The 27,942-nt window shown below is 39.9% G+C and overlaps 1 protein-coding gene across 1 annotated transcript; it reads right to left on the bottom strand.

The window, feature by feature from the left end:
- Nucleotides 1-214: 214 nt before the first annotated feature.
- Nucleotides 215-27,942, bottom strand: LOC148163636 (uncharacterized). Its single transcript, XM_088025510.1, has 6 exons — nt 27,675-27,942; nt 17,429-17,567; nt 12,897-12,958; nt 8,125-8,197; nt 7,002-7,120; nt 215-3,275 (listed from the first exon to the last, which is right to left on the bottom strand). The coding sequence occupies exons 1-6, from the start codon at nt 27,789-27,791 to the stop codon at nt 3,060-3,062; spliced, it is 726 nt and encodes a 241-aa protein (XP_087881636.1). The 5' UTR covers nt 27,792-27,942; the 3' UTR covers nt 215-3,059.

Below are 27,942 nucleotides of genomic sequence, written 5' to 3'. Positions count from 1 at the left end.
AACTCAGATTTTGTATAGTCAGGAGTTTCAAACTTTGGGTTTTTGCAAGAAACTTTGGAAAGCATGCCAGGGATTTGTGGGAAGAAGCAAATCTATGTTGCCTTCTTTATTCTAAAGTCATAGTTCACATATTTTGATCTTTTACTAAACTTTAACCTGTTGTTTCAATGAATAAGCTATAGTGTTTCAGTAGTGTTTGCAACACACACAGATATTGGGAGTGAAAAGTTATTTACTTGGGTATATTTTTGTGGCAAGTGATCTATTTCACATCACTTTCCAGACAACTGGAATTTGAAGCAACTTCTACGAAGGTGATCCCTTTGTTGCACTTGGCGCACCTGCTAATCATATTATTTGCAATCGCATCATGCTACAGGTAAACAGCTTTACTGGTTGTTCAACTCTTTTTAAAAATTATTTGCGTGCGATGAAATACATATGAAAGATATAAAATGTCATTTCACTCATTTTTCAGTGGCATTAATCAGATTCACACTGTCAGCCGTTGAATTGGATTGAACGTGCAACTGTCACAACTATCTGTTTCTAAACATTTTCCATCACCCCAAACAGAATTTGTATAAGCATTAGGCAGTAACCCTCCACGGCCCTAGTCCCGGTTAACCTTCATCTACTTTCTATCCCTATGAATTTGCCTGTTCTAGAGATTTCATATAAGTGGAATCATACAATATTTGTTCTTTTGTAACTGGCTCACTTCACTTAGCACAATGTTTTCAAGGTTCAGCTATGACGTGGCATGCACCAAAACTTCATTCCTTTTTATGACTAATATTTCATCGTGTATAAACAGCACTGTTTATCCACTTATCTGTTGATGGGCACTTGGAATGTTTCCACCTTTTGGCTATTGTAAATAATGCTGGTGGACAAATATTTGTTTGAGCTCCTGTTTTCAATTCCTTTCAGTATATATATACCTAAGAGTTGAATTGGTGAGTTGTATGCTAATTCTTTGAAGAACAGCCAAACTGCTTGCCACAGAGGCTACCCCATTTTATATCCTACCAGCAATGTATAAGGGTTCCAATTTCTGCACATCCTCACCAACACTTGTTACTTTTTCTTTTATTGATTATAGCCATCTTAGTAGTGGCAAAGTGTGGCTTGATTTACAATTCCCTAATTAATGACGACGTTCAGTATCTTTTCATGTGCTTATTGGCCATCTGCCTATCTTCTTTGGAGAGATGTCTATGCAAGTCCTTTGCCCATTTTCTAATTGGGTTGTTTGTCTTTTGGTTGTTGAGTCCCGTTGTTAATGAGTACTTTGTGTATTTTGGATATTAAACCCTTATCAGATAGATGATTTGTAGGGGTGCCTGGGTGGCTCAGTTGGTTAAGCATCCCAACTCTTGGTTTCAGCTCAGCTCATGATCTCAGGGTTGTGAGATCAAGCCCATCGTCAGGCTCAGTGCTGGGTGTGGAGCCTACTTAAGATTTTCACTCCCCCCCCGCCCGCCCGTCTCCCCTGCTCATGCTCTTGCCATCTCTCCCTTTCTTTCTCAAAAAAGAAATTATAATAATGATTTGTAAATATTTCCTCCCACTTCGTGTACTGTCTCTTCACTTTTTTGATAATGTCTTTAATGCACAGGAGTTTTTAATGTTGATGAAATCCAATGTATCTTTTATCATTTTCTTTTTGCTACTTATGCTTTTGGTGTTACATCTATGAATCCATTGACAAGTCCAAGGTCATGCACATTTTCCCCGTGTTTCCTTCTAAGAGTTTCATGGTTTTAGCTCTTATATTTAAGTTGTGGATCAGCTTTTAGTTCATTTTTGTATATGGTATGAGTAGAGGTCATTCTACTCACAAATGGAATTCATTCTTGCACACAAGGAAATCCAGTTGTCCAAGTACCATGTGTTGAAGAGACTGTTCTTTCCAAGTTGGTTGGAATACGGCATCCTTGTCAAAAATCAATTGGCTGTAGACATATGGGTTTATTTCTGGACTCTCAATTCTCTTCCATTAGACTACCAGTCTGTTGATTTGCCAGTACCACACTGTTTCGACCGCTGTAGCTTTGTTGTGGAAATCACAGTCCTCCAGTTCTTTTCTTCTTTTTCATGATTAGTTTGGATTATCCAGGGATCCTTGCAATTCCGCAGGAAGTTGAGGGTTGGGTTTTCCATTTCCTAAGAAAAAAGGCCAACTGGAATTTTGTTAAGAAAGATTGTGTTGAATCTATAGGTTTAGGTGTGATTGACATTTTAACAATACTGTCCTCCTCCCTATGAACTAAGGATTTCTTTCCATTAATTTAGGCCTTTAGTTTCTTTTACCAAATTTTTCTAATTTTTAGTCTTTCACTTCCTTGTTTAAATTTATTTCTAAATATTTTATTATTTTGGACACGATTTAAATGGAATTGATTTCTTCATTTCATTTTTGGATTGCTGATTGCACACAAATAGAAACACAACTGATTTTTGTGTGTTCATCTTGTATCTTGCAGCTTTGCTCAATTTGTTTATTAACTCTATTAGTTTGTGGATTCTTTGGAATTTTCAGATATAGAATCATGGAATCATGTAAAAAGGAATAGTTACCTTCTTCATTTCCAGTTTGAATTCCTTTTATATCTATTTCTTATCTCATGGCTCTGGCTAGCACTTCTACTTCAGTGTTGAATGCCATTGGAGAAAATGGGCACCTTTCTCTTGTTCCCGACTTTAGAGGGAACTCTTTCAGTCTTTCACTATTGAGTATAATGTTAGCTCTGCAGTTTTCATAAATGGCCATATCATTTTGAGGAAGATCACTTCTATTCCTTGTTTCTTGAGTTTTTTTTTTTTTATCATAAATGGGTATTAGATCTTGTCAAATGCCTTTTCTGCATCTATTGAGATGATCATGTGCTTTTTATCCTTTGCTCTATTAGTGTGGTGTATGACATTGACTGATTTTCCCATGTTGAACCACTCTTGCATTGCTGGGATAAATCCCACTTGGTCATGATGTGTAATCCTCTTAATGTTCTGCAAGGTCCCTAAAATAGCAGTTAAAAGTTTATATAAAGATGTAACTATGTGATCAAATATGCAAGAGATGGAGTTTCCCAGAGTTTATAACACAGAACAGTAACCACCACAGGCTCCTCCTCCAGGGCCTTCTTCCCTGTGTGTACTTTTGACTCCTTTATTCTGGTTCTCACTTTCCCAAAGTCCAGGCGTCTGAATGATCTTTCCAACAAGTTCCTCAAAGGCACACTGTACACCATCACAGGTTTTTGCACTTCCCTCTGAAATTCAAGAAAAAACTGTCAGTCTATTCTTTTCTGGTCATATTCCAATGTTTTCATGGGAAATTATTATGGCATAAATATCAACCGGCAGTATATGCAGAGGCAAATGAGCAATTTCTCCCCAGAGGTTTAATATTCGTGAATTTCCCCCAATTCTCAAAGCTGAGCTATTCAAATTCTATCCACAAGAAGAGGGGTATATAAGCCCAGAATTTTGTGATAGAATTGTACACTGTAAAGCCCTACTCAAATATGATGCTAAAGTTCCTTCTTAATTTTTCAGTTAGTTCTTAAAATGAACCCCCAAAACAGATTATTATTCCCATTTCAGAATAAGGAAATTCAGGCTCCAAGCTCAACAGTCGGGCTGTTCTGTGCCTGCAACCAAGCAGCTAGAGGTGACTGGATAAATGATATACAACCATGGACACTGGTCTCCTTTGGCATTTATGCTCCCCATCAAACGCATGTGGACATTGAGCCCTGCTCCCCAATCCTACCTTTCTCTAATAATTACCTTTTTCACTATCTGAGATGACTCTCTTATTCCTGTATCATAAAACTCCTCTATCTCAGCTCATGACCTAACTTTATGTTGAGAAAAATAGAAACGATCTGACAGGAGCACTGATCATCCCACCGAGAGAGTCACCAACCTGTCTGCATTTGTGACCTTAGGCTCTGCCTTCGTTCCTGTGACAGTGGATGAACTGTCCCTGCTGCTATCTAGGAGCATCCCCTTTTCTACTTCTCGGATCCCATCCCTTCTCATTCACTGAAGAATCATGTGCCCTCACTACTGGATCACATCAGTCAGCTTTAAAAAGCCTGCCAAAATTCCTGTCCATCTTACTAACCAACCAAGTAACCAACCACCCTGCCTTCCAGCCCACACACTCTTGTAGAAGGCACCTGGGTTCTCCCTCTGTTTCAAAGCAAAATTATCATCAAAACTTAACCTATGTAAGCCGTTTCCACTTCCTTATTTCACATTTTCTCTTCAGACTCGAACTGACCTTTGAACAACACCAGTGTGAACTGTGCAGTTCCAGTTACACACGGCTTTTTACAATAAACAGGACAGTACCGAAAAGGTATTTTCTCTTCCTTATGATTTTAATAACATTTTCTTTTCTCTAACTTTACCGTAAGAATACAGTATGTAATACACACAACATACAGAACATGTGTTAACTGACTTTATCAGTAAAACTTCAGGTCAACAGGCAATTAGCAGTTCAGTTTTGGGGGAGTCAAAGGTATACGCAGATTTCCAACTTGCGGGGGGGGGGGATGTGTCAGGACCCCTAACCCCACATTGTTCAAGGGTCAACTGTACTCTAACTAGGTTTTTGTTCTCACCACTCCGTGGAAACGTTCCTTTCTTTTTTTTAAGATTTGATTTATTTATTTAACAGAGAGAGACATAGCGAGAGGGAACACAAGCAGGGGGAGTGGGAGAGGGAGAAGCAGGCTTCCCGCCGAGCAGGGAGCCCAATGAGGGGCTTGGTTCCAGGACCCTGGGATCATGACCCGAGCCGAAGGCAGACGCTTAATGACTGAGCTACCCTGGTGTCCCTGCATGAAACTTGTCTTTTAAAAAATACCAGCATTCTCCATCTTGTCAAATCCAATGTCTTCATCCTAAATGCCAGAGACTCAGAGTTACCCCTGATTTCTCTTTCCTTATCCTCAATACCCAGAGTCCTGGGATCGAGCCCCGCATCGGGCTCTCTGCTTGGCAGGAAGCCTGCTTCTCCCTCTCCCACTCCCCCTGCTTGAGTTCTCTCTGTCAAATGAAAAAAATAAAATCCTTAAAAAAAATACCCAATCTATTAGCAGAGCCTGTCACCTTTACCATCCAAATATCTCCTAGATCTGCCAACCTTCCGGAAGCCACCCACAACCACTCCCATAGTCAAAGGCACCAGCATTATTCATCTGGGCCATGACAAGCCTCTTGCTTCTGCTTCTCATGGACCATTTTCTGTACAAACAGGTCTTTTTAGAAGAATATCAGATCACAGCACTACTCCCCTGCTTTCCACACTTGGAATAAAATCCATTTCTTTACCATACCCTACAAGGCCCAACATGACCTTTTAAATTTCACTCCCACCGTCACCACCTTTGCCCCCAACATGTACTATGCTCCCAGCCCACAAGCTTTCTTCCTATCCCTTAAACACACTAAACTCGTTCCTACCTCAGGAAATATTTGCTATTCTGTCAGCCTGAGATGTTCTCCCTCTAGATCTTCATTTTATGGATTCTTGTTCCAATGGCACTACCTCAAAGAACTTCCCCTAATTACCTCCCATCGCCATCATACTCTCTCTCCTTCATAGCACTACTTACTTATTTAAGTCTGTTTCCTCTACTAGAATGTAAGCTTCATGAGGGCAGGGACTTTGTCCATTTTGTTCATCTGTTTGTTATAGTCTCAGTGTTCAGTAAACGTTTACTGAACTAATGTATCAAAATGAAGGACACCCAGCAAGTAAACAGAAAAGGCAGTACTCAATTCCTTTCTAAAACTGCCTATTACCTTCCACTTACAGCACCCTGCTTCTATCTATAGATGATGTTCTTTTATTTCCATTTCCTAATTCCTAAAAGATTCTAACAGTGGAATAGCTAAACCAGTAATTCCTAAAGCTGGCTTCACATCAGAATCAACTAGGATGGTTTTAGAAAACGGTCTTCCAGGCCCAGTTTCAGACCTGTGACAAGGCCCAGGGAACCTGTAACGTTAAAAAAGCTCCACAGTGATAGAGCTTGTCCACTTTTCTAGACAGGGGGTCAACAAACTTTTCCTGTAAAGGGCCAGATGGTAAATATCTTACGCTTTCAATGCCATATGGTTTCTGCTGTAACCACTGAACTCTGCCATGAAGCACAAAAGCAGCCACACACAGCATGTAAATGCACAGGCAAGGTTGTGTTCCAACATAAATGGTGGAACCAGATTTGGTCCCATGCTATAGTCTGCCAAACCCTATTTTACCATGCTTCTCAAGTATTAATGTGCATTCAAGTCACATGAAGATCTTGTTAAAATACACATTCCAGGGGCGCCTGGGTGGCTCAGTCGGTTAAGCGTCTGCCTGCGGCTCAGGTCATGGTCCCAGGGTCCTGGGATCCAGTCCCGCCTCAGGCTCCCTGCTCGGCGGGAAGCCTGCTTTACCCTGCTTCACCCTCTGCCTGCCACTCCCCCTGCTTCTGCTCTGACAGGTAAGTAAATACAATCTTTAAAAAAAAAAAAAATACAGATTCTAATTCAGAAAAGCTGGGCTGCGACCGAAATGAAGCATTTCTAACAAACTCCCAGGTGGTACCACTGCTGCCAGTACAAGCACCAGCGAGGTACAACACACACTGGGTGCCCGGCTTTGCCCAATGCGCTGTGTCCTGACAGGAATGATCTGTGTCCTATACAACTTCACATAATGAGAACCGATTCTTTTTTTTCTTTTACACAGAAGGAAAAATGAACCTGGCTCTACAGTTAGCACAAGAAAATGATGAACTAGGTACATACATTTTACTGTTCATAAAGAGAAAAATGTAGCAAAAACTCCATTTTAAAATTCCTCATTACTAATGAAAGGATAAATTCAGGCCTTTGTTTCTATCGACTTCACGATTTTCTTAAAAGATAAATATAAGGATTAAGAAAAGCTACCGAAATACAGTCAAAATGCCAAATGTCTGACTTCTTACCTTACCAGTTTTATTTCCAACTAGCAGGTTTACTACGTCATTTCTCGTGCAGTATGTTTCCAATTCATTTAACCAATTATCCAATTTGACAAAGGTATCTCTTCTTGTGACATCATAAACTGAAATAAAAAGGGTCACTTATTAAATAAGCATTAAAAATACGAAGCAATGGCATTGTATTTTTGATATTTCACTACAAACTAATATTTCTATATAGGCAAGTCTGTTTCTAAGCCTTCAAATGCTGAACATTCAGTATCTACTCAGGCAGATGGAAGAAACAAGTGTATTAAAGAATAATAATAAACATATACATACACACACTTCAATTTCCTTAAGACACACCGTGAGAGAAATGAAATTATATCCTGGGTGATAACTGAAACTGAATTCAAGCAAAACAACAGCAGGGAGCCTGCTTCTCCCTCTCCCTCTGCTGCTCCCCGGCCTGTGCTCTCCTGCTCTCTGTCAAATAAATAAATGTTGGGTTTTTTTTTAAAAAAAGGTGTTTTTTAAACTTAAAGATGCTAAACCAAAATAAAAGTTGCTGTTAAATTAATGAAATGAACCTAAAATCTCACTATTTATGTTTATTTTTAAAACTTTCCCAGGAATATTAGTAAGAAGTACTTTTCAACAACTTACAATGAGAATCCACATTTGGTTTTTAAATTCTGTATGATTATGAATCAATGATGTTAAGTGCCTTGTTAGACTTTTTAGGACTCATAAAACAGATTCAACTACGCAACTAGCATGTTTCTTCCTTTATAAACGCACACAAATGTTAATGCACTGCTGACTGAAGATCAGTTTCTGGTAACACTCTTCAGACAGACCAATTACATGTCGATTAATCCTTAATTATGTCTTCATCAACATGTGCTTTTAAGCCAAATAAATTAATCTGATCTTTCTCTTTTAATTGCTAGACAAAGGACTGAAAAGGAATTTTGAATGTTTAAATATTCATTAGTATTAAATGAAGCTAATATAACTTCAAGTTACATAAATACATACCTGAAGAAAAAAAACTCACTGACCTTCACAGATAAGGAAAATCAGAAACTGCAATAATAAAACAATAATATCCTTAAAGCAGTATCGTAAAGTAAAACCTTACCTAATATCACACCCTCTGCACCTCTATAATAGCTGGGAGTTAATGTTCTGAACCTCTCCTGACCAGCAGTATCCTAAAGGTGACAACCAATTATTACTAAATTTAAAAAGTATAAATAGTATTAAGAGTAGAAAGTCAAACAGCATTATTAAAAATATCCATGCACAAGCTCATTTAAAACTTGAAATTTAAATTAGATGCATTCTCTTACTGAAAAGGGTTACATAAAATAAAAATAAATGCTGACTCATGTCTAGAAAAATGCATCTAAGTAAAGGGGTATTTCTTCAAGATTTTTTATCACACATGAAACCCATTTCCTTGAAAGCCATGGTTCTCAACTTCAGAAGCACAGTGAAATTTCCTGGGAAATGAAAAATTCCAATGCCTGGGTCCAACCCCCAGGGATTCTGGTTTAATTGGTCTACAGTAAGACAGAAGTTTTCAAAGCCTTCCTGGGTGATTTTAATGTAGAATCAAGACTGAGAACCACTTATTTTGTTTTAAAAGAGAATTACAGGAGTGTCTTACTTTAGGTAAGCAATTTTTAGGTTGGACTCTTAAAAGTATTTTCTCTATATCTTCTTTTCGGAAAATGCATAAAACCAAACCACTTGCTATCACATGTTTCTGACACATATTGGGGGAGAGGAACATAAAAGATGCACACCAGCTAGGAAGTGCAAGTTTCGTGAGGAAAGAGACCTCATCTGCTTAATCATCGGTTTAACCCCAGTGCCTAGAGCAATTCTTGCCACAGGATAGTTGCTCAACTTTCCTTGGAAACCAACCAACCAACCAACCCAAACTAATTAACAAGTCTGTACTTCCGGACCTGGTTCCTTCTGTCTTCTTTCTACCATCCTTGGACTGTGGCTTCAAGATACCTAAGATTATGCAAAGCAGCAGTTGACAAACGGCTCCCTCCGCCCACCACCTGTCTTATTAAATAAAGTTTTACTGGAACACAGCCAGGCCTGTTCGATTATACAATGCCACATGGCCTGTCTTAGGATTAGACTAAATATTTACCATCTGCCCTGTAAGAAAAAGTTTCCACTCTGCTAATATCAAATAACCTGAAGAAAAGTGAAGACATATGTCAAACATCAACTTAGCTGCCAGTCTCATGGTTGTAAATCCGAGTTTAGCTATGGGGCAAGCAGACGCTCCTTCAGATAGAAAACATGTTCATAACCTCTAAGAGGTTTATAAGATTGCAGAGGCATTTTAAACCAGCAGTGACGGGCTCCAGCTACTTACTTTCCTACTTACCTACTTTCTGTCCCTGGCCAAAATAGAGACTGCTTTAATATAAGAGCAACAGGTAGAGAATATATGAGTAATTTATGGCCCCAGAAGAGAAACTTAAGAGGAAAATAACTTTCAAAGTAAACCACTCTGCAAATCTACTACTCTTCCCCAGCTACGCTTACATAAATGCAGAATGTCCTTGCTTCCAGACTCTCACCACTACAGAAACTGCCCCCAGCCCTGCCATCTTGAAGTGAAAAAATTAACAAAATTAAACTTTCTAAACAGATAAATTTATGATAAAAATGATTTCTCTCTTTACAAAAATTCCCTTTGCTTCAAAGTTTCTTACAAAACCTCTGATATTTAAAATTATTCAATTTGCATATTGACTCAACTTTTCAAAAAACAGTAATATAAATTAAAGGTGATTCAAGTGACGTGTACTTACTATCTAAAGCAGATTATAATTTGGATAATGTGATATAGGTTAGGGCAAGGACCAAGCAAGAAATATTTTAGTCACAAGACTTTTGGTTGTAACAGAAAAATTGTTTTCATAACAAATCCGTATCCACACTATAATAAATTAATATCCAGAAACAGCGGAAAGCATTTGAATATGAATTTTGTTTCCCTTGATATTCACTGAGATCAACTTATAGTAACTGATCTGAGACACAACATAAAAAACAGAACTGTGGAGTGCCTTGGGCATCCGACTCCTGATTTCAGCCCAAGTCCTGATCTCAGGGGCCTGGGATAGAGCCCCATGTGGGGCTCTGCGCTCAGCGGGGAGCCTGCTTGAGGATTCCTTCTCTCCCTCTGCCCCTCCCCCTAAAACAAATAAATAAATCTTTTAAAAATCAGAACTGTGGTTCTAGTTAAAATATCCATAAAGTGTTTTAAACATGAAGACAAGAGCAGGGCACCTGGGTGGTTCGGGTGGTTCAGCTGGTTACGCGTCTGACTTCGGCTCAGGTCATGATCTCAGGATCCTGGGATTGAGCCCCATGTCAGGCCCCGTGCTCAGTATCCAGTCTGTTTCTCTGCCTTTACCCCTCCCCCTGATCAGGTTCTCTTGCTCTTTCTCATAAATAAAATCTTAAAAACAAAACAAAAAAAGACTAGAGCAAAAAAAATATAGTATGTTTAATGTTAAAATACTACACGACTGACACTTTATACACAAATATTTAAATTAGTCCAGCTATTTAGAGTCTTGATTTTTTTGGATCCACTTATAAAAATGTTTAAGTAGGTATGATAATTTGAGCAAACACCCTGTGCCACAATATTGGATCAGAATATATTACACCTATAAAATTTATAGGCTTACATAGTCAAAAGTTAAGATTTTTGCTTGTTTTTGTTTTCAAGATAGGAATTTGCAATAAGTGTAATAGCATCCTTGTAAGATAAGAAAAGCAGAGCTTACTATCTGTGGTTTTCTTCTCTGATGGGAGAGGAGAAAAGAGATTATTAAAGATTAGAAATGGACAAAGGACAAGGAAGGATCTGGAAAGACTAAATATTAAAACGTGGGAGTGGAAGTGAGGGCAGGATATAGAGAAAAATAGCTTTAGAGGTGCCAAGTAGGCCGTGATGTGTGTGCGGCACTTTTAGGAGCAGTGAGGACAGGGCTGTACTTGATTATTCTATTTGACTGATCCTAGGAGAAGCATCGAAGCAGGAGAGGAACTGAGAGGAAACAATGGACTCATGTATTTCTATTTATGAGTGAGGAGGCCTTCCTAAATATGACGTAACACCCAAATTCATGAAAAAAAAAAAAAACTGGTCTGACCACAAAAATACTAAAACCTTGGTATGGCAAGAACATCTCTCCCCACACCATCCATACCCCATACACACACTCACTCATCCTAAACAAGATTTGAAGGCAAATGACAAACAGGAAAAAAATATTTGCAGCACATGACAGAGTTAGTATTACAAACACACACACACACTCACACACAAGAACATTAACATTTGGGGCACCTGAGTGGCTGAGTCAGTTGAGCTTCTGACTCTTGATTTAAGCTCAGGTCATGAGGGTCTCAGGGCTCTGAGACTGAGCCTCTTATTTAAAAAAATATTTATACGCCTATGATAAAGATGTCACTTCAGTAATACCTGCCAACCTTTTTATTATACAGGAACTAAAAAGTAAATTTAACAATACCTCTTGCATAAAAGAAAGATCTCACGGAAACCACCAAGCCTTAGATCCTATTCTAACACGTATATCTCACAAAACAGTAGCAAGGGCAGAAAGAAGGGATAAATTCAACCATGAAAAGTATACGGAAAATCAGGCTCCCACTTTTGTACAGGGAGAAGCTAGCATTCTTAAACTGTTCGATATATTTTATTATGGCCTAGTCCAACATTTTCCAAATTGTTTTTTGCTAGACATTACTATTCTTATCAATATCATAATTATATTTTGGGGAGGGGGCCAATAGGCTACCGATCGTGTAAAGTATTGCATGTTAGAAAAAAATTAACAGAAAAACATGAGACACACTTACACAGTTACTTGTTATTTGGGATGAAATGTGTATTAGAAATAATATGCCATTCGGAGAATGCCAGGAAAATGAATCAGATCATACAATACATAAACACGTGCTGTTTCAATCTGTAACCGATGCCCAGTTACTACTTCATCACCATGTTGAAGTACATCTCAGTGTGATGACCGCTAACCAGTTCCAATTATCCCATGTAACAAAAACGTATTTATATATTTAGTTCTCATAGTATATGTGGGAATCCGATATATAAGAGCATAGTTTTATAAATTATATATGTAATGTAATCTATTGGCAATCATTTAGATAGAGAGAGAGAAGTAGGTAGGTAGGTAGACAGGAGTGGGAGAGAGACGGGCAGACAGAGATAGACACTAAGCATCTTGGACGTCTTTGACAGTTATTGCTATTTTATTTGGTCAGCACTATCATGAAAAGGTCTTAGGAAAGCAACATGTATCAGAATGTTTGGGTTCACAGGGAAATGAAAGGACAGTAAGTAAAGACTAGGCACTGAGAGTAGAAAATAGATCCAAAGTTGGCAAACTCAAATTTCAGGAATATACTAACAGACTAACATGAAAAATACTTTTTTTCCTGAGCATCACTTCATCCCCTTCTCCCCAACAACTGCCTTCAGTGTTAGCTGAGTATACACTGTCTTCTTAAAACTTTAAAGAAACATATTCAATAGCAATAATCCGTTCTGGCAGATAAGATGATTTTTCTATACTTTATTCTGCTTTTAAGTATTCTCAAGGGATTATATATTTTAAAATTCTGAGTAAGTGAAACAAGTCTCTGCCTCATTACCCAATATAAGACATAGCCATTTATTGTTTATCCATTAACCAACAAATTGTCCAAAAGTTATTTAATACAACTTGTTTCCCTCTAGAACTCTACACACATCAACTTCTGCTTCTTTAAAAAATACAAGTTGAATACTTGTACAAAATACATTTTTAAAACTCTTACCCAAATTGCAAGTTTAGCCTTATTGCCATCCACTGAAATTGTTTTCACCTTAAAGTCAACACCTTGAAAAAAATGAAAATGTTGATAAGCATCCCAGTAAAATAATACTTTTAAGATCAATTACCAAGAAAATAAGAACACAGAAAAGCCACTTTACCAATACCCAAATTCACATCCTAAATTCCTGGGAGTTATGGATGTGAAAATCAAAAAGTGTCACTAAAGTTCAGCAGCTTAGGATTTAGTCAGGATAAATGAAAACCAAATGCTTGCAGAATTCAAACACTTACCTACCTGTACTTGCTTGAAAAAAATAAAAATTATAATGGAAAAATAAACTTCAAGGTAAGGTGATTCATGATGCACGTTAAAAGCCAAGCGCTGGAATTCACGGTGCTCGTGTAGAGAAGACTACCTATGGCTGACTCTGGATCAGAGCAATTTTCTAAGGGGCTCCAAATGCAGCGACACTCCATCATTAAGAGTTCTGTCCAGAGCCAGCCAATCCCCTGACTCAGATTCTGACTGTAAGCAGCTTGGTAAAAACATAAAAGGGCCACTTACTCCTTCTCTTATGAATTCTTGTTTGTTTTTATCCTAAAAAACAGTATTCGTTCTATGTAACTTTATCAATGATTCCTTGCTACTGCACAACTGCAAAAGAATTTACATACAAAACCATCTGTGCCCAATCCCCTAAGAATCCTCTTCGTAAGTGAAAGAAGTGCTTAAAGTGCTATGAAAATCTTCTATAAGTACAAATTCCTGTAAAGAGAAGAGCTCCATAAGAAGACACGTACTAATTTATTATGTAAAGAGAAGAGCTCCATAAGAAGACACGTAAGGTTTTACTACAAAGGCCCCTCCCCCTCCAAAAAAACCTCTCCCTTTCCAGGAACAGGAGTTGACACATGCCATCTGGCTTAAATGAACAGTAACTGCGCACATGTCTTTAAAGAGTATCAAAATTAATGTGCAGTCTACCCCACTGGCCAGAGGCAAAATATTAGCTCAAGAAGCCTGGAATGAAACTTTCAAAAGCTCTTATTAGCTTGTCACAATTAATTCAGAACAGTCACAAGTAAGGATGAACAGCACCCTCATATGCTAAATGCTTACGACAACACCTGTCACCAAAATGGAAATACATGAGTAATTCTTGGATGATTTCTAGTGATCCACTACAAACACAAATTAGGTAATAAACATGCACTTTTCCAGGTCTTTCTGTATGCCAAAGATTAAAAAAAAAAGTTTGGGGCACCTGGGTGGCTCAGTCGTTAAGTGTCTGCCTTCGGCTCAGGTCATGATCCCAGGGTCCTGGGATCGAGCCCCCCATCGGGCTCCCTGCTCCACAGGAAGCCTGCTTCTCTCTCTCCCACTCCCCCTGCTTGTGTTCCCTCTCTCGCTGTGTCTCTCTCTGTCAAATAAATAAAATCTTTAAAAAAAAAAAAAAAGTTTGTGTTTTGGGCTAGAGTGATAAAGGAGCTGATAAAGCCATACCTAGAATCATGGGCAATTATGACAGGCTAATAACATAGTCCCAGGAAAATTTAAGTTAACGTTTCTTCGCAGCTAAACAAACAAAAAATCTATTAAACAATCTTGTATTCACCAGGTCTAGATAAAGAAATATTAATGCCACACCATTTATATAAAAAATATGAAGGGCGCCTGGATGGCTCAGTCACTCAAGCATCTGCCTTCGGTTCAGGTCATGATGCCAGTGTCCAGGGATGGAGTCCCACATCGGGCTCCCTGCTCCGCAGGGATCCTGCTTCTCCCTCTGCCTCTGCCTGTCTCTGTCTCTCATGAATAAAATAAAAGTAAAATATTTTTTAAAAAAGTTTGAAATTATTTACATTTTATTCATAATACTTTAAAAACAGAACAAAGCCTGAGAAAATTCAGATGAGGGAAATGGTTCTGACTTGGTGCAGGTACTAAATTAAGGCCAATGTAGACATTACATAGAGAAAACCTGTCATACACACTCTCCAGTTAAATTCTCAAAGTTTTTCAGAGCATAAAGAACTTTTTTTTTTCCTAATTACTCCAGACAACATGCTCAAGGGCAGACTGACTTTTTCCTAGCTACCCAAGAAAAGAAACTCACTGTTCCCAAAATGTTTGTGTTTACCTCCCTCTCCCAATGTCCTTCTTCCCTTTTACAATTTCCTGTTTTTCATATGTTTCTTCACAGTCTAATAACGGTCTCTGTCATATGTATCATTAAGTTACTCTTCTGAGATATTAGATCTGAAAGTGACAGAGAACATCCTCAGGTAACAATGCCCACTGGCATCCTACCACCAAAGTCAATACACACAGGTAGCCTGAAAGGGCACCGCATCTGGATCCAGACCCTGCAAGTCCCCGTTTCATCTTTCCTTGGTCCCTCTGGTGAATCTCCTATGCAGACACTGAGTTCTTTAGCTTTCACCTGCTCAAACGGCTTCTTCACCAAGTCTGGTTCTTCTGTTTCGCCAGTGGCTCTTAACTTGCTTTTATAAAAAGGTGGCCACAGTAGGAATCTTTTTAATAAATCTGACTTTGCCAACTTCTTACTAGATTTGATTAAACCATCTGTTCAACCTCATGTGGATGACAAGGAGCTCTGAACAGTTTGAAGCTGAACATCTTAGAGAAAAACACTCCTGTGTATCTCCTCTACTCTCCTACAACACTGAACACTTCTGTGACCAGATACTCTCTGACTGTCCAGGGACGGCCATCAGTGTCCTACAGTTCAATTCAGTCTGATACAGTCAGATCCCACAGTGTAAGGGCCAACTAATAAGAAGTCCTATAAGACTGCTGTACTCCCATTTCAGATGCCATCCCAAATCCAGGTTGTTACCTGTGCTTCCGACCACCCGGCTATTAATCAAAGGTTCCCACAATCTCCTCCCTTGATTGCTTTAATTTGTGGCTCACAGAACTCAGGAAGAGTTGCTCACTAGAGTATCATCTTATTATAAAAGGATAATAACCCAGGAATAGCCAGATGGAGGAGACAAATAAGGAAAAGTATGGGGGGAAGGGGCACAAAGCTCCCATGCCCTCTCCAAGCATGCCATCCTCCCAGAACTTCCATGTGTTTGCCAAAACCGAACTCTCAGAACCAGTAAATTCAGCATTTTTATGACGGTTTCATTACTCAGGCATGATTGATTAAATCACTGTCCTTCAGTGACTGGACAGAATCTCCTGTCCCTCTTCCCTCTCCCTTCTCCTGAGGTAGGAGAGAGTAGGACTGAAAATCCCAACCCTCTAATCACATGGGTGGTTCTCCAGGCAGCCAGCCTCCACCCTTAGAGGCTTTCCAGAAGTCAGAGCGCTAACATAAAGTCGGGTACGGTTGGAAGGGGCTAGTTATGAAAAGCAGAAGACGTCGTCACTGCTTTGATCAGTTAAGAAAGTCAAAGGGTTTTAAAAACTCTCTGCCAGGAACCAAATATGTATTTCTTATAAATCACAATATCCACAGAAGAACTGTCATTTTGGCTTTTTCTTGTTGTTCGTTTGGGCTTGCACTTCTAATACAATATTTAATTCAGTTTTTTTAAAGTAATCTTTTTTTAGGCATATCTGCTACTTTGTGAGGGGTAGTTCAGTTAAAACTAGACATTATGGTCAATAAAACCTTTAAAACAAGCAGTGAATGGAACATGAAAGTTTACCAAAGATATTACCAACCGTATCATAAAGAGATACTTGTCAGCGAGAAACCAGAACATATCAATGGAATCATCTGCCATGTCAGAAGTAAAGGGCAATCAACAGAAACTGAGAACAAAGATGCTAGAATTAGCAAACAGGAAATTAAAAGCTATTTTAAATGTACAGCACATGTTTAAAAAGTAGACATGAGATTAAAAAGACCCAAATCAAACATCTAGAGATAAAGTGACAATGTCTGAGATGTAAAATACGTGGGATGAGATTAACAAAAATTAGACATCACAGAAGAAAACGTAAGTGAGTATGAAGACACAATGGGCCCCTGGGTGGCTCAGTCAGTTTAAAAGCCACCTTCCGCTCAGGTCATGATCCTGGGGTCCTGGGACAGAGCCCGTGTCAGACTCCCAGCTCAGTGGGGAGCCTGCTTCTCCCTCTCTCTCTGCCCTTCCCCCCAGCTTGTACTCTCTCTCACTTTCAAATAAAATCTTTAAAAATAAATAAAAATAAGTAAAATCAATGAAATAAAAAAAATTGGTTCTTTTTTTTAATTGGTTCTATAAGGAAAAATCAATAAACTGATAAATTCTAGCCAAAGTGATCAAGAGAAACAAAGACAAAAATTACCATTATAAAGAATGAGAAAGATCACATCACTACAGATTATACAGAGGTGAAAAGTCTACTGAGGAAATGTTATAAACAAGTTCATGCCAAAAAACTTGACAATTCAGATGAAATGTCAATTTCCTTCAAAGATTAAAAATTATCAGAATTGACTCAAAAAGAAACAGACCACAAACAAAATACATAAAGAATTTAAACAAAAGGAGGGCGCCTGGGTGGCTCACTCGTTAAGCATCTGCCTTCGGCTCGGGTCGTGGTCCCGGGGTCCTGGGATCGAGTCCCACATCGGGCTCCCTGCTTGGCGGGAAACCTCCTTCTCCCTCTTCCACTCCCCCTGCTTGTGTTCCTGCTCTCATTGTCTCTCTGTCAAATAAATGAATAAATAAATAAATAAATCTTTAAAAAAAAAAAAGAATTTAAACAAAAGGAAATCAAAACATGTCACTATAAAAAATCAACTAATCCCAAAGGCAGCAGTAATTGAGGAAATAAGCGACAAAAACTCTCTGAGACACACAGAAACAGAAAACAAACAGCAAAATGTCAGTAGTAAATCCTCCCTTACCAGTAATTATATGAAAGGCGGTGTTGGCGGAATATATATAAAAATAATACCCAAGTATATAAATAAATCTATAAAAAAGATCCAAGTGTACATGCTGTCTCTTAAGAGACTCATACACCAAAGGACAGATCCCAGTATCTATGAAGCAACCATTCACATAACCGAAGGGACAAATACAGTATTAGTTGGAGATCTTAATGCACCACTTTCAATAATGGATCAAACAACCAGAGAGAGACCAGAGAAATAGGACAGCGGAACAACAGCACAGACCAGTGAGGCCCCGGAGAACATGCTACCCAACGACTTCAGAACACAGTTCTCTCAAGCGCCTATGAAACATTCTCCAGGACAGACCCTATGGTGTCTACAAAACAAGTATGAATAAGTTTTAAAAGACTAAACTCATCTGAAGTATTTTTTATCATAACCTAATGAAACTAGAAATCGGTGACAGAAAGAAAACTGGAGAATTCACAAACATGTGCAAATTAAATCACACCCTTTTAAACAACAACTAATGGGCCAAAGAAGAAATCACAAGAAAATTAGAGAATACTTTGAGACAAATGAAAACACAAGACGCCGAAATTCGAGATGTAGCAAAAGCAGTGCTGAGGGAAATTTACAGCTCTAAACACATTATAAGAGAAGAAATATCTCAACTCAATAACCTAATTTTACACCTTAAGGAACTAGGAAAGAGCAAACTAAGGACCATAAAAGGAAGGAAATAATGACGATCAGAACCAAAATAAAGGACAAAGGGAATTGATACACAATAGAGAAAAATCCATGCCCAAGGCCTGGTTTCTTTCTTTCTTTCTTTTTAAAGATCAACAAAACTGACAAGCTTTTAACTAGATGAAGGAAAAAGAGAAGATCCAATTATAGAACTCAGATATGAAAGTGGGGACATTACTACTAATTTTACAGACCAAAAAAAAAATTGTAAGAGAATATTATGGACAATTATACACCAACAAGCTGGATAACCTAGATGAAATGAACAAATTCTTGAAAACACACAATTGACAAAATCGACTCATCAAGAAAAAGAAAATCTGGGGCCCCTGGGGGGCTCAGTCATTAAGCGCCTGCCTTCGGCTCAGGTCTTGATCCCAGGGTCCTGGGATCGAGCCCCGCATCGGGCTCCCTGCTCTGCGGGAAGCCTGCTTCTCCCTCTCCCACTCCCCCTGCTTGTGTTCCTGCTCTCTCTCTCTCTCTCTCTGTCAAATAAATAAATAAAATCTTTAAAAAAAATTAGAATCTATTTCATAACAAATACACATCTTTCTAAGGATGTTTTATTTTGCCTTCAGATTTTTTCACAAACTTCAATTTACTACGAACTATGTCTAAGAAAACTTCATTTTGTAAATAGAGAAAATTAGTAGATCCAAAGTTAAGTGTACTTATTTCAGCTGACACAGAGTGGTAACACTAAAGAACTTCAATAGAAAATTTCAAGTCTCCTTTCTAAGGAATTAATGTTTACTGTTAAAATGATCAGATCAGCTATTTCCTTTAAAAATGAAATCCAGGGGCGCCTGGGTGGTTCAGTCGGTTAAGCGTCTGCCTTCGGCTCAGGTCATGGTCCCAAGGTGCTGGGATCGAGCCCCACATCGGGCTCCCTGCTCGGTGGGAAGCCTGCTTCTCCCCCTCCCACTCCCCCTGCTTGTGTTCCCTCTCTCACTGTCTCTCTCCCTCTGTCAAATAAATAAAATCTTTAAAAAAATAAATAAAATAAAATAAAATAAAAATGAAATCCAGGGGCGCCCGGGTGGCTCAGTTGGTTAAGCTTCTGCCTTCAGCTCAAGTCATGATCCCAGGGTCCTGAGATGGAGCCCTGCATCCGGCTCCCTGCTCAGCGGGGAGTCTGTCTCTCCCTCTCCATCTGCCTCTCCCCCAGGTCATGCTCTCTCTCACTCTCTTGCTCTCAGATAAATGAAATGAAATGAAATGAAATAAATCCAGGGATGCCTGGGTGGTTCAGTCGGTTAAGCGTCTGCCTTCAGCTCAGGTCATGATCCCAGGGTCCTGGGATTAAGTACAGCATCGGGCTCCTTGTTCAACAGGGAGTCTGCTTCTCCCTCTTCCCCCTGTTCATGTTCACTCTCTCTCTTTCTCTCAAATAAATAAATAAAATCTTTAAAAAAAAAACTTTAAATAAAAATAAAATCCAATAATTACTATTTTCCAAATGTTTTCTCTTCTCAATGCTGTAATTTTTTTTTTTTTTTTTTAAGTAGATTCCATACTGGGCTCCAACACAGGGCTGAAAACTCATGACCCTGAGATCAAGAGCTCGCCGCTTACCGACTAAACCACCCAGGCACCGCTTAATGCTATAATTTTTTTTTAAATCCCTTATTTTTTGATATAGTGTCTTAATAAACAATTAGGGAATAAAAAGTTTCTAGTTCTGGGGTTTGACTATTATTTCTTCTAAAATCAAACACTTCAATGGAGATCAAAATCGACACAAAAAGACATTAGAAAAACTATACAACTCCCCCAAAATTTGAACTTTTTTTTTTAAGTTTTTTTTTTCTATTTTTTCCCCAGTAATCTCTATAGCCAACATGGGGCTCAAAGCCACGACTCAGAGCTCAAGAGTAAGATCAAGAGTCGCGTGCTTTTCAGACTGACTGAGCCAGCCAGGCACTCTTCAAACTTTTTTAATGCCCCTGAATTAGCATTTAACTATTACTTTAAACTTACTTTTCATACCAACATGGAATTTTTATGGAATTACATCTACATAATCTAATGTTTGATTCAACCTCTTCTCCCAATGTTAGTGCTCTTCCTTTCTGGCTAATATATTTCTGTCTGTTAACTCACAGATGTAATTCCTAGGTCAAATTTCACTCAAGACAGATATATAGGTTTATTCTAAATAATTGGGATTACGCTGGATTGGAAATGGCAGGGTTATTCCAACCACAAGCACAGATCAGACCTCCATTTGTTCAAATACCTTTCTTCCACTAAAGAAGTATTAGCATTCTTCAGCTATCAGAACCAAATGGAGGAAGCAGAAGCACAAAGAAGGAATTAAAAAGTGTCATTATCCTGAGGGACCAGGATGTCCAAAAGACACAAGCATGCTAAAACTCAGGATCTCAACAGATCAGGACTAGATCAAAGCACCACAGGTAAAGTTCTTACTAGTATGAAGGTTACAAAAAGAAAAAGGAGAAGACATTAGTTTTATTTATTGTTTTTAAGATTTTATTTATTTTGGGGCACCTGGGTGACTCAGTCGTGAAGCGTCTGCCTTCGGCTCCGGTCATGATCCCGGGGTCCTGGAATTGAGCCCCGCATCGGGCTCCCTGCTCAGCGGGGACCCTCATTCTCCCTCTCCCACTTCCCCTACTGTGTTCCCTCTCTCACTTCTCTCTCTCTCTTTCCGTCAAATAAATAAAATCAAAAAAAATTTTTTTTATTTATTTATTTGACGGAGAGAGACACAGCGAGAGAGGGAACACAAGCAGGGGGAGTGGGAGAGGGAGAGGCAGGCCTCGATCCCAGGACCCCGGGATCATGACCCGAGGCGAAGGCAGATGCTTCACGACTGAGCCACCCAGGTGCCCCAATAAATAAAATCTCTAAAAAAAGACTTTATTTATTTTGACTGGGGAGGGTTAGAGGGGGAGGGGGAGAGAATTTCAAGCAGATTTCACACTGAGCACAGAGCCCAACGCAGGGCTTCATCTCACCACCCTGATTACATGACCTGAGTGGAAACCAAGAGTCAGACGCCTAACTGACTGAGCCACCGAGGCGTTCCAGGACATTAGTTTTAACACAAACTTTCAAAGGACATACAGCCGTAAAAAATAATCTGTATTCTTGAGAGTATTATTATTAAGAATTGATATAATATTCTATCCTTATGAATGGACTTTTGTTAAAACCTAATATGCAAGGTCAGATCCTATCTGCTTCACTGCAACATTAATAAACATGTTGTGGGGCACCTGGGTGGCTCAGTCGTTAAGCGTCTGCCTTCAGCTCAGGTCATGATCCCAGGGCCCTGGGATCAAGTCCTGCGTTGGGCTCCCTGCTCCGTGGGGAGCCTGCTTCTCCCTCTTCCACTCTCCCTGTTTGTGTTCCCTCTCTCGCTGTGTCTCTCTCTGGCAAATAAATAAAATCTTTAAAAAAATAAAAAACAAACATGTTGTGGCATGGTATAGATCAATCTAACAACTAATTGAGGATCTGCCATAAAATTACCTAAAGCCCTGATTTGAAAAAATAAATAAAATTTAAAAATAAAGTCCTGGGGCACATGGCTCAGTTGGTTAAGCGTCTGCCTTTGGCTTGGATCGTGATCTCGGGGTCCTGGGATCAGGCCCCACATGGGGATCCCTGCTCAAGGGGGTGTCTGCTTCTCCTTCTGCCTCTGCCCCTTCCCCCACTCATACTCTCTCACTCGGTCTCTCTCAAACAAAGTATTTTTTAAAAAGCCCTGTATTTACTTTAACTATAATGTCGTTAACATTGGTTTCACATGTACATCATTCAGTATTTGTATATACTGCAAAATGATCACCACAATAAATCTAGTTAACATCCGTCACCACACAGTTGTAATATTTTTCTTTCCTGTAGTGAAAAAAATTTTTTTTTAAAGATTTTATTTATCCGACAGTGAGAGACACAGTGAGAGAGGGAACACAAGCAGGGGGAGTGGGAGAGGGAGAAGCAGGCTCCGCGGGGCTCGATCCCAGGACCCTGGGATCATGACCTGAGCCGAAGGCAGACGCTTAACGACTGAGCCACCCAGGCGCCCCAACCTGTGGTGAAAATTTTTAAGACCCATTCTCTTAGCAACTTTCAAATGCACAATTCAGTATTAACTATAGTCACCACACTGTACATTACTAAAAGCCTATTTAATTCATTTACATTTCCAACCTAGATCTCTAATTACACTAGCCCCTGCTGTACTCAAAATGCAAAGCGCAATTCTAAGAATTACATCATTTCCAATCCATCCTAATCTCCTTAATCATTTTGACTGTCTTTACCTGAATCTAGTTCATGTGGAAATCAGAAGTAACCATAATATTTCAAGACTTTTTTGTTAACTTCTACTAATTTTGTTTAAAGATTTTATTTATTTGAGAGAGAGAAAGAGCGCGCGCAAACATGAGCAGGGGGAGGGGCAGAGAGAGAGGGAGAAGCAGACTTCCCGCTGAGCAGGAATATGGGGCTCAATCTCAGCACAAGGAGATCATGACCTGTCCCAAAGGGAAAGCTTAACTGACAGAACCACCCTGATGCCCCTGTTAACTTCCACTAATTATTCTACAGATTTTCTTATCACAATTGCAAAGCTGAATCCGAATTTTAAAAATAGACAAGGATGTACAGAAAGGAAAAGAATCCACTAAGCTCAATGAAAATTAGCCTGATTCCTATAATTCAGCACTTTGGTGATGAAGGGAAGCCCCCATATTACAAACATACCTGTTCTTATATTTCCAACTTGGAACTCAGAACAAACGATTAAATAGTTGTTAGGTTCCTAGACTTGCCCAACAAGAGTCTATCTATCCCATGACGTTTTTTTTTTTTTTTTAAAGATTTTATTTATTTATTTGACAGAGAGAGAGCGAGAGAGCAGGAACACAAGCAAGGGTAGTGAGAAAGGGAGAAGCAGGCTTCCCACTGAGCAAGGAGCCCGACGCAGGACTCGATCCCAGGACCCCGGGATCATGACCGGAGCTGAAGGCAAACGTTTAATGACTGAGCCACCCAGGCGCCCCTCCCATGACATACCTGAATTAGTCTCTTGAGTTCTAGATTCATTCGAGTCTGGAGACAGTGTGATAAAGTAAGAGTGTAGCCTCTGGAGCCTCTCAGAGTTAGGCAGAAACCCTGATTGCCAATTACTAACTGTATAATCAAACAAAACTCATTTAACTTTTCTGACTTCTAATTTCCTCATCTGTGAGAATACTGCCTATCATGGAGAGTTTTTGTAAGGATTAAAGATAATACAAATCAACCAGCAAAGACTATGACAGAGTAGGTACTCAATAAATAGAAGCGATTATAGTACCCTCTTCACACCAGCTTTTTATCCTCTATGCTGAGGTAAATACCCCATTCAGTCAGTATTCATTAAAAGGAACTGAGGAGGGGCGCCTGGGGGGCTCAGTCGTTAAGCGTCTGCCTTCAGCTCAGGTCACGGTCCCAGGGTCCCGGGATCCAGCCCTGCATCGGGCTCCCTGCTCTGCGGGAAGCCTGCTTCTCCCTCTCTCACGCCCCCTGCTTGTGTTCTCTCTGTCAAATTAAATAAAATCTTTAAAAAAAAAGAAAAAAAAAGGAACTGAGGATATGGAATTAGAAAATATGGGTTTGATTCCAGACACTGTCTAATACAAGATACAGAACTTTAGGCTAGGTATTTGATGCCTCTGAACTGCAGACTGATCATCTGTTAAAAAAAAGAAAATCATAGAATTACTGTAGTAATTGACATTATTTATAACTGGCATGCATTGTACAGTATCACAAATGTTAGCTTTTACCTACTCCAAAGTATTCCCTCTCAAAAATTACCTGCCTTCCAAGATCAAATGTGCATAATGAGCAATGAGCATAAGCTAACATCAGGGAAAAAGGACAACAAGGTAAACTAAGTAGCTCACTGATGATATCCCCTTCACACTTCATACTCCCAGACTTTAGAATATACTTGTTAGGGTCGCCTGAGTGGCTCAGTCGTTAAGCGTCTGCCTTCAGCTCAGGTCATGATCCCAGGGTCCTGTGATGGAGTCCCGCATGGGTTTCCTTGCTCAGCAGGGAGCCTGCTTCTCCCTCTGCTGCTCCCCCTGCTTGTGATCACTCTCTCTCTCTCTCTCTCTCTGACAAATGAATAAATAAATAAATAAAATCTTAAAAAAAAAAAAGTCCCAGATTAAAAAAAAAAAAGGAATATACTTGTTAACCCAAATGTAGCTCTGATTGGGGGAATGCCAGGCAGAAAAATTAAATTAACAAGTTGTATGGAAGACTTGTACGTCTTTCCCCAATCTAGCAATCTGCATGCTGAGAAACCTTTCTTAAGCAGTTTCTACTCCTTTTCACTTAGCTTACCTTCCTATTCCCCAAAACAGTTCCCATGACAAAGGCAATACAGACCCTAAAGTAGAGCAAAGAGAACTGCCCAGAAGAGTGTGTGCAAGTTGAGGAGTATTGTCCTTGACATAACCCACCAGAAAAATTCAAACTAAAGACAGAAAAAGGCAAAGATTATTCCTCATGTCTTTATAAAAAATATTTTATATTTTGAGTATTATTTCCCCATAGCAATTTCAAAAGCACCATCCTTTTTACAATAATACTCTTTTGAGAAGTTTTGCCATTAATAAAACAATTTAATAATTAAAGTCAACAGGACCCGACGAGCTGAGAACGTGCTCTAGGCTCAACTGCACTACAGCCAAAAGAACTTGTCTGCTAAACAACTCACCTGAGCTGAACTGTACTTCCAAACTGTAGGAAAACAAAACGAAAATTGAACTCTCAGGATAAAAATCACCCAGGCAATAAATTAACTCATCTTGGGTATAAAAAATTCTCAAAACACAAGTGACTGCGTATTTTCCCCGAGAGGTGGCATGTTTACGTAGGATGTTGGTTATAACCCAATCAGGGTCACAGAAAGGATATAGAAAGATCTCAAAAGACATCTAAATGGATATTCCTAGCACTATTTGTTTCCTATTCACAGCACCAAAGTTAGCAGCACAGCATTTCACAAAGACAGCTACTATATCAACTTCCACAGTCTCCATCATCTTCTGAGCCTTTCTGAGCCTGACCTCACCTGAGCGTCTCAGGAAGGCACTTAGTAGCCTGCATCATGCTGCCCAAGGTTTCAAGGCTACTAAAATAAACATTATGTGTGAATTTCATCTCCCCCTCCCCCCCCCCACCACAGGAAAATCAGAATACCTCACTGGTGTCAAGTTTAGAACAACCAAAAACAATTTGGGGCCACTGGCAATGGCTATGGCACCATGGTACTAACATGTTTAACAGAGACTACAGGAGAAATACCATGATTTATCTTAACTAGGAATATTACCAATAAAGTTTAAAAGTGTTTCAGAGCTACATGATAGTGGCAAGAGAAGAGAAACAAGCTCAGGGAGGAAAAAAATAAAAACCTTACAGCACACAACTACCTGAAAAAAAAGTAGTCGACAGACAAGTTAAAACACGTTTGCATTTGCCAACACATAGCAGTTACCACACCATACATTTGTCAGATTTCCCAACACGCAAAACAAAAGAAGCCACCCTTTTATGAAGTACTTATTTACTGACTTCTACAAGAAATGACTTTTCTGGATTGGGGGCAAATTAACTTCCTGTGCTTTTACTCTGACTTTCAAAATCTTCAAAACCTTCAGCCTTATCAGGGGATACATTGAGATTCACCTCAATTTTAAGGCTTTTCCTGTCAGCTTGCATACGCGTTGTATGTGTTAACATCGAAACTACAAGACCACTTTTCTCTTTGAAAACGATATTCACGTTCCTATAGATTTTAGAATATTTTTCTAAAAGGCTAACTACAAAGTTTGCAAAAACAAGCAATACAGTAGACCGTGGTGGGCATTCAACAAGTTTATCAGAAGTCCTACTAAAGTAAAAGCTTGAAGAAGTTTATGAGATAAACTCCTACTGTTGATACTGAAGATAGAATGTTACTAATATGGAAATTGAGAAATATTCAAAATATTCTGAAAACAGTATCTCCTAAAACTAAAAGCATTTGCCAACACAGAAAACTACTGGTTCTTAAAAATGATAATCACATGGGAGGCATTTCTGTAAATACTGAAGTTCTGAATCGCAATAACCCGATTCTTTCAAAACACGTTTGGGTTATAGCTTATTAATCTATCCGGATTCATATTCTATGCATTTACTTAGGTCGGAAAGAGAAAAACCTCAGAAAATAAGCAACGGGCGGTTACAACCGTTCTACTTTAAGTTACTTATAAAGACAACAGTTGAAGAACTTTTGGGGAAGAGAGAGTAAGATTTTTCCAAGTAGTTAAGAACAATTTACGTTTTATAATAACGATAGTCCTAACAACCTCTAGAATACATGATGGTGGGGCGGAAGTGAAAATGATGAGAGGGGGAAAAAACCCGACATGAAAACGGACAGCCAGGCAAATTTACAAACCTTCAAATTTAAAGGAATTTTGAGATTCACTTCTCTTACACGCCCTCCCTCACTCCCCACTCGCTTCCTCCTCTCTTCGGGGAGGTCTGTGTAATGTGACTCATGACAAATTTTTTAAAAAAATAAATAAATAAAAGACACACCCTCTGGGTTGAACTGACATAATCGCCCCCACCCCACCCTCCCCCGACACACACCCCGCTTTTCCTCTCCCTTCTGCCGCTCCTCCCCGCGCCTCGTCCCTGCCCTTTCCTCTCCCCGTCCAAGACCCCTCTCGGGACCGAGGGGCAGGCGGCTCTCCCACACAGGAGTCCAGCGAATGGAAGGCGGCCGAGGGCAGCGCGCGACCCGGGGGGCCCAGCCCGAAGGGAGGCGGACAGCAGGAGGGCGCCGGGCTGCGGCGGCGGCGAGCTCCGGGTTCCCTCGCCCATTTTCTCTCTCCCCTTCTATCGGTTTCAACCACCACAGCCACTTCCTGTATCGCAGCCCGACTCCCTCAGCCCGGCCACTTGCTCTCCCCGGCTGGGGGTTCGGGTTGGGGTTGGGGTTGGGGTTGGGGCTGAGGCAGCCGCTGAGGTTAGGGCAGTTCCCCACCCCGCCCAGTGGGCTGGTCACTCGGGCGGCAGGCTGTGGATCCTCGGCCCGGCCCGCCAGCGCCCGCCCGCGCGCTCGCGCTCCTCACCTGTGTGTAGTTGTTTTCACAGTAGTCCGCCACCCGGGTCAGATTCTGGTAACTCTCTATCAGCGCCCTCTGGCCAGACGGGATCTCCTCCCCTAGTAACATCTGCAGCTCTGCCATTTTCCACCCCTCTGCATCGCTTCCTCTCGCGTTAAAGAGACAGAGGCAGCAAAGTCCGCGGAGGACCCGAGCACCTCTCAGCCCGGATACAAACCGCCTACGGCCCTCCCGCCTGGTATTGTGGGACCGCACCACCTCCTCTTCCTCCTTA

This window comes from Eumetopias jubatus, unplaced genomic scaffold (assembly GCF_037043125.1).
Source record: "Eumetopias jubatus isolate StellerSeaLion01/CBP00866 unplaced genomic scaffold, mEumJub1_p1.0 scaffold_8, whole genome shotgun sequence".
NCBI lineage: Eukaryota > Metazoa > Chordata > Mammalia > Carnivora > Otariidae > Eumetopias > Eumetopias jubatus.
The sequence above is the reverse complement of the archived record's forward strand: the minus strand, read 5'-3'. Positions and strand labels throughout refer to the sequence as shown.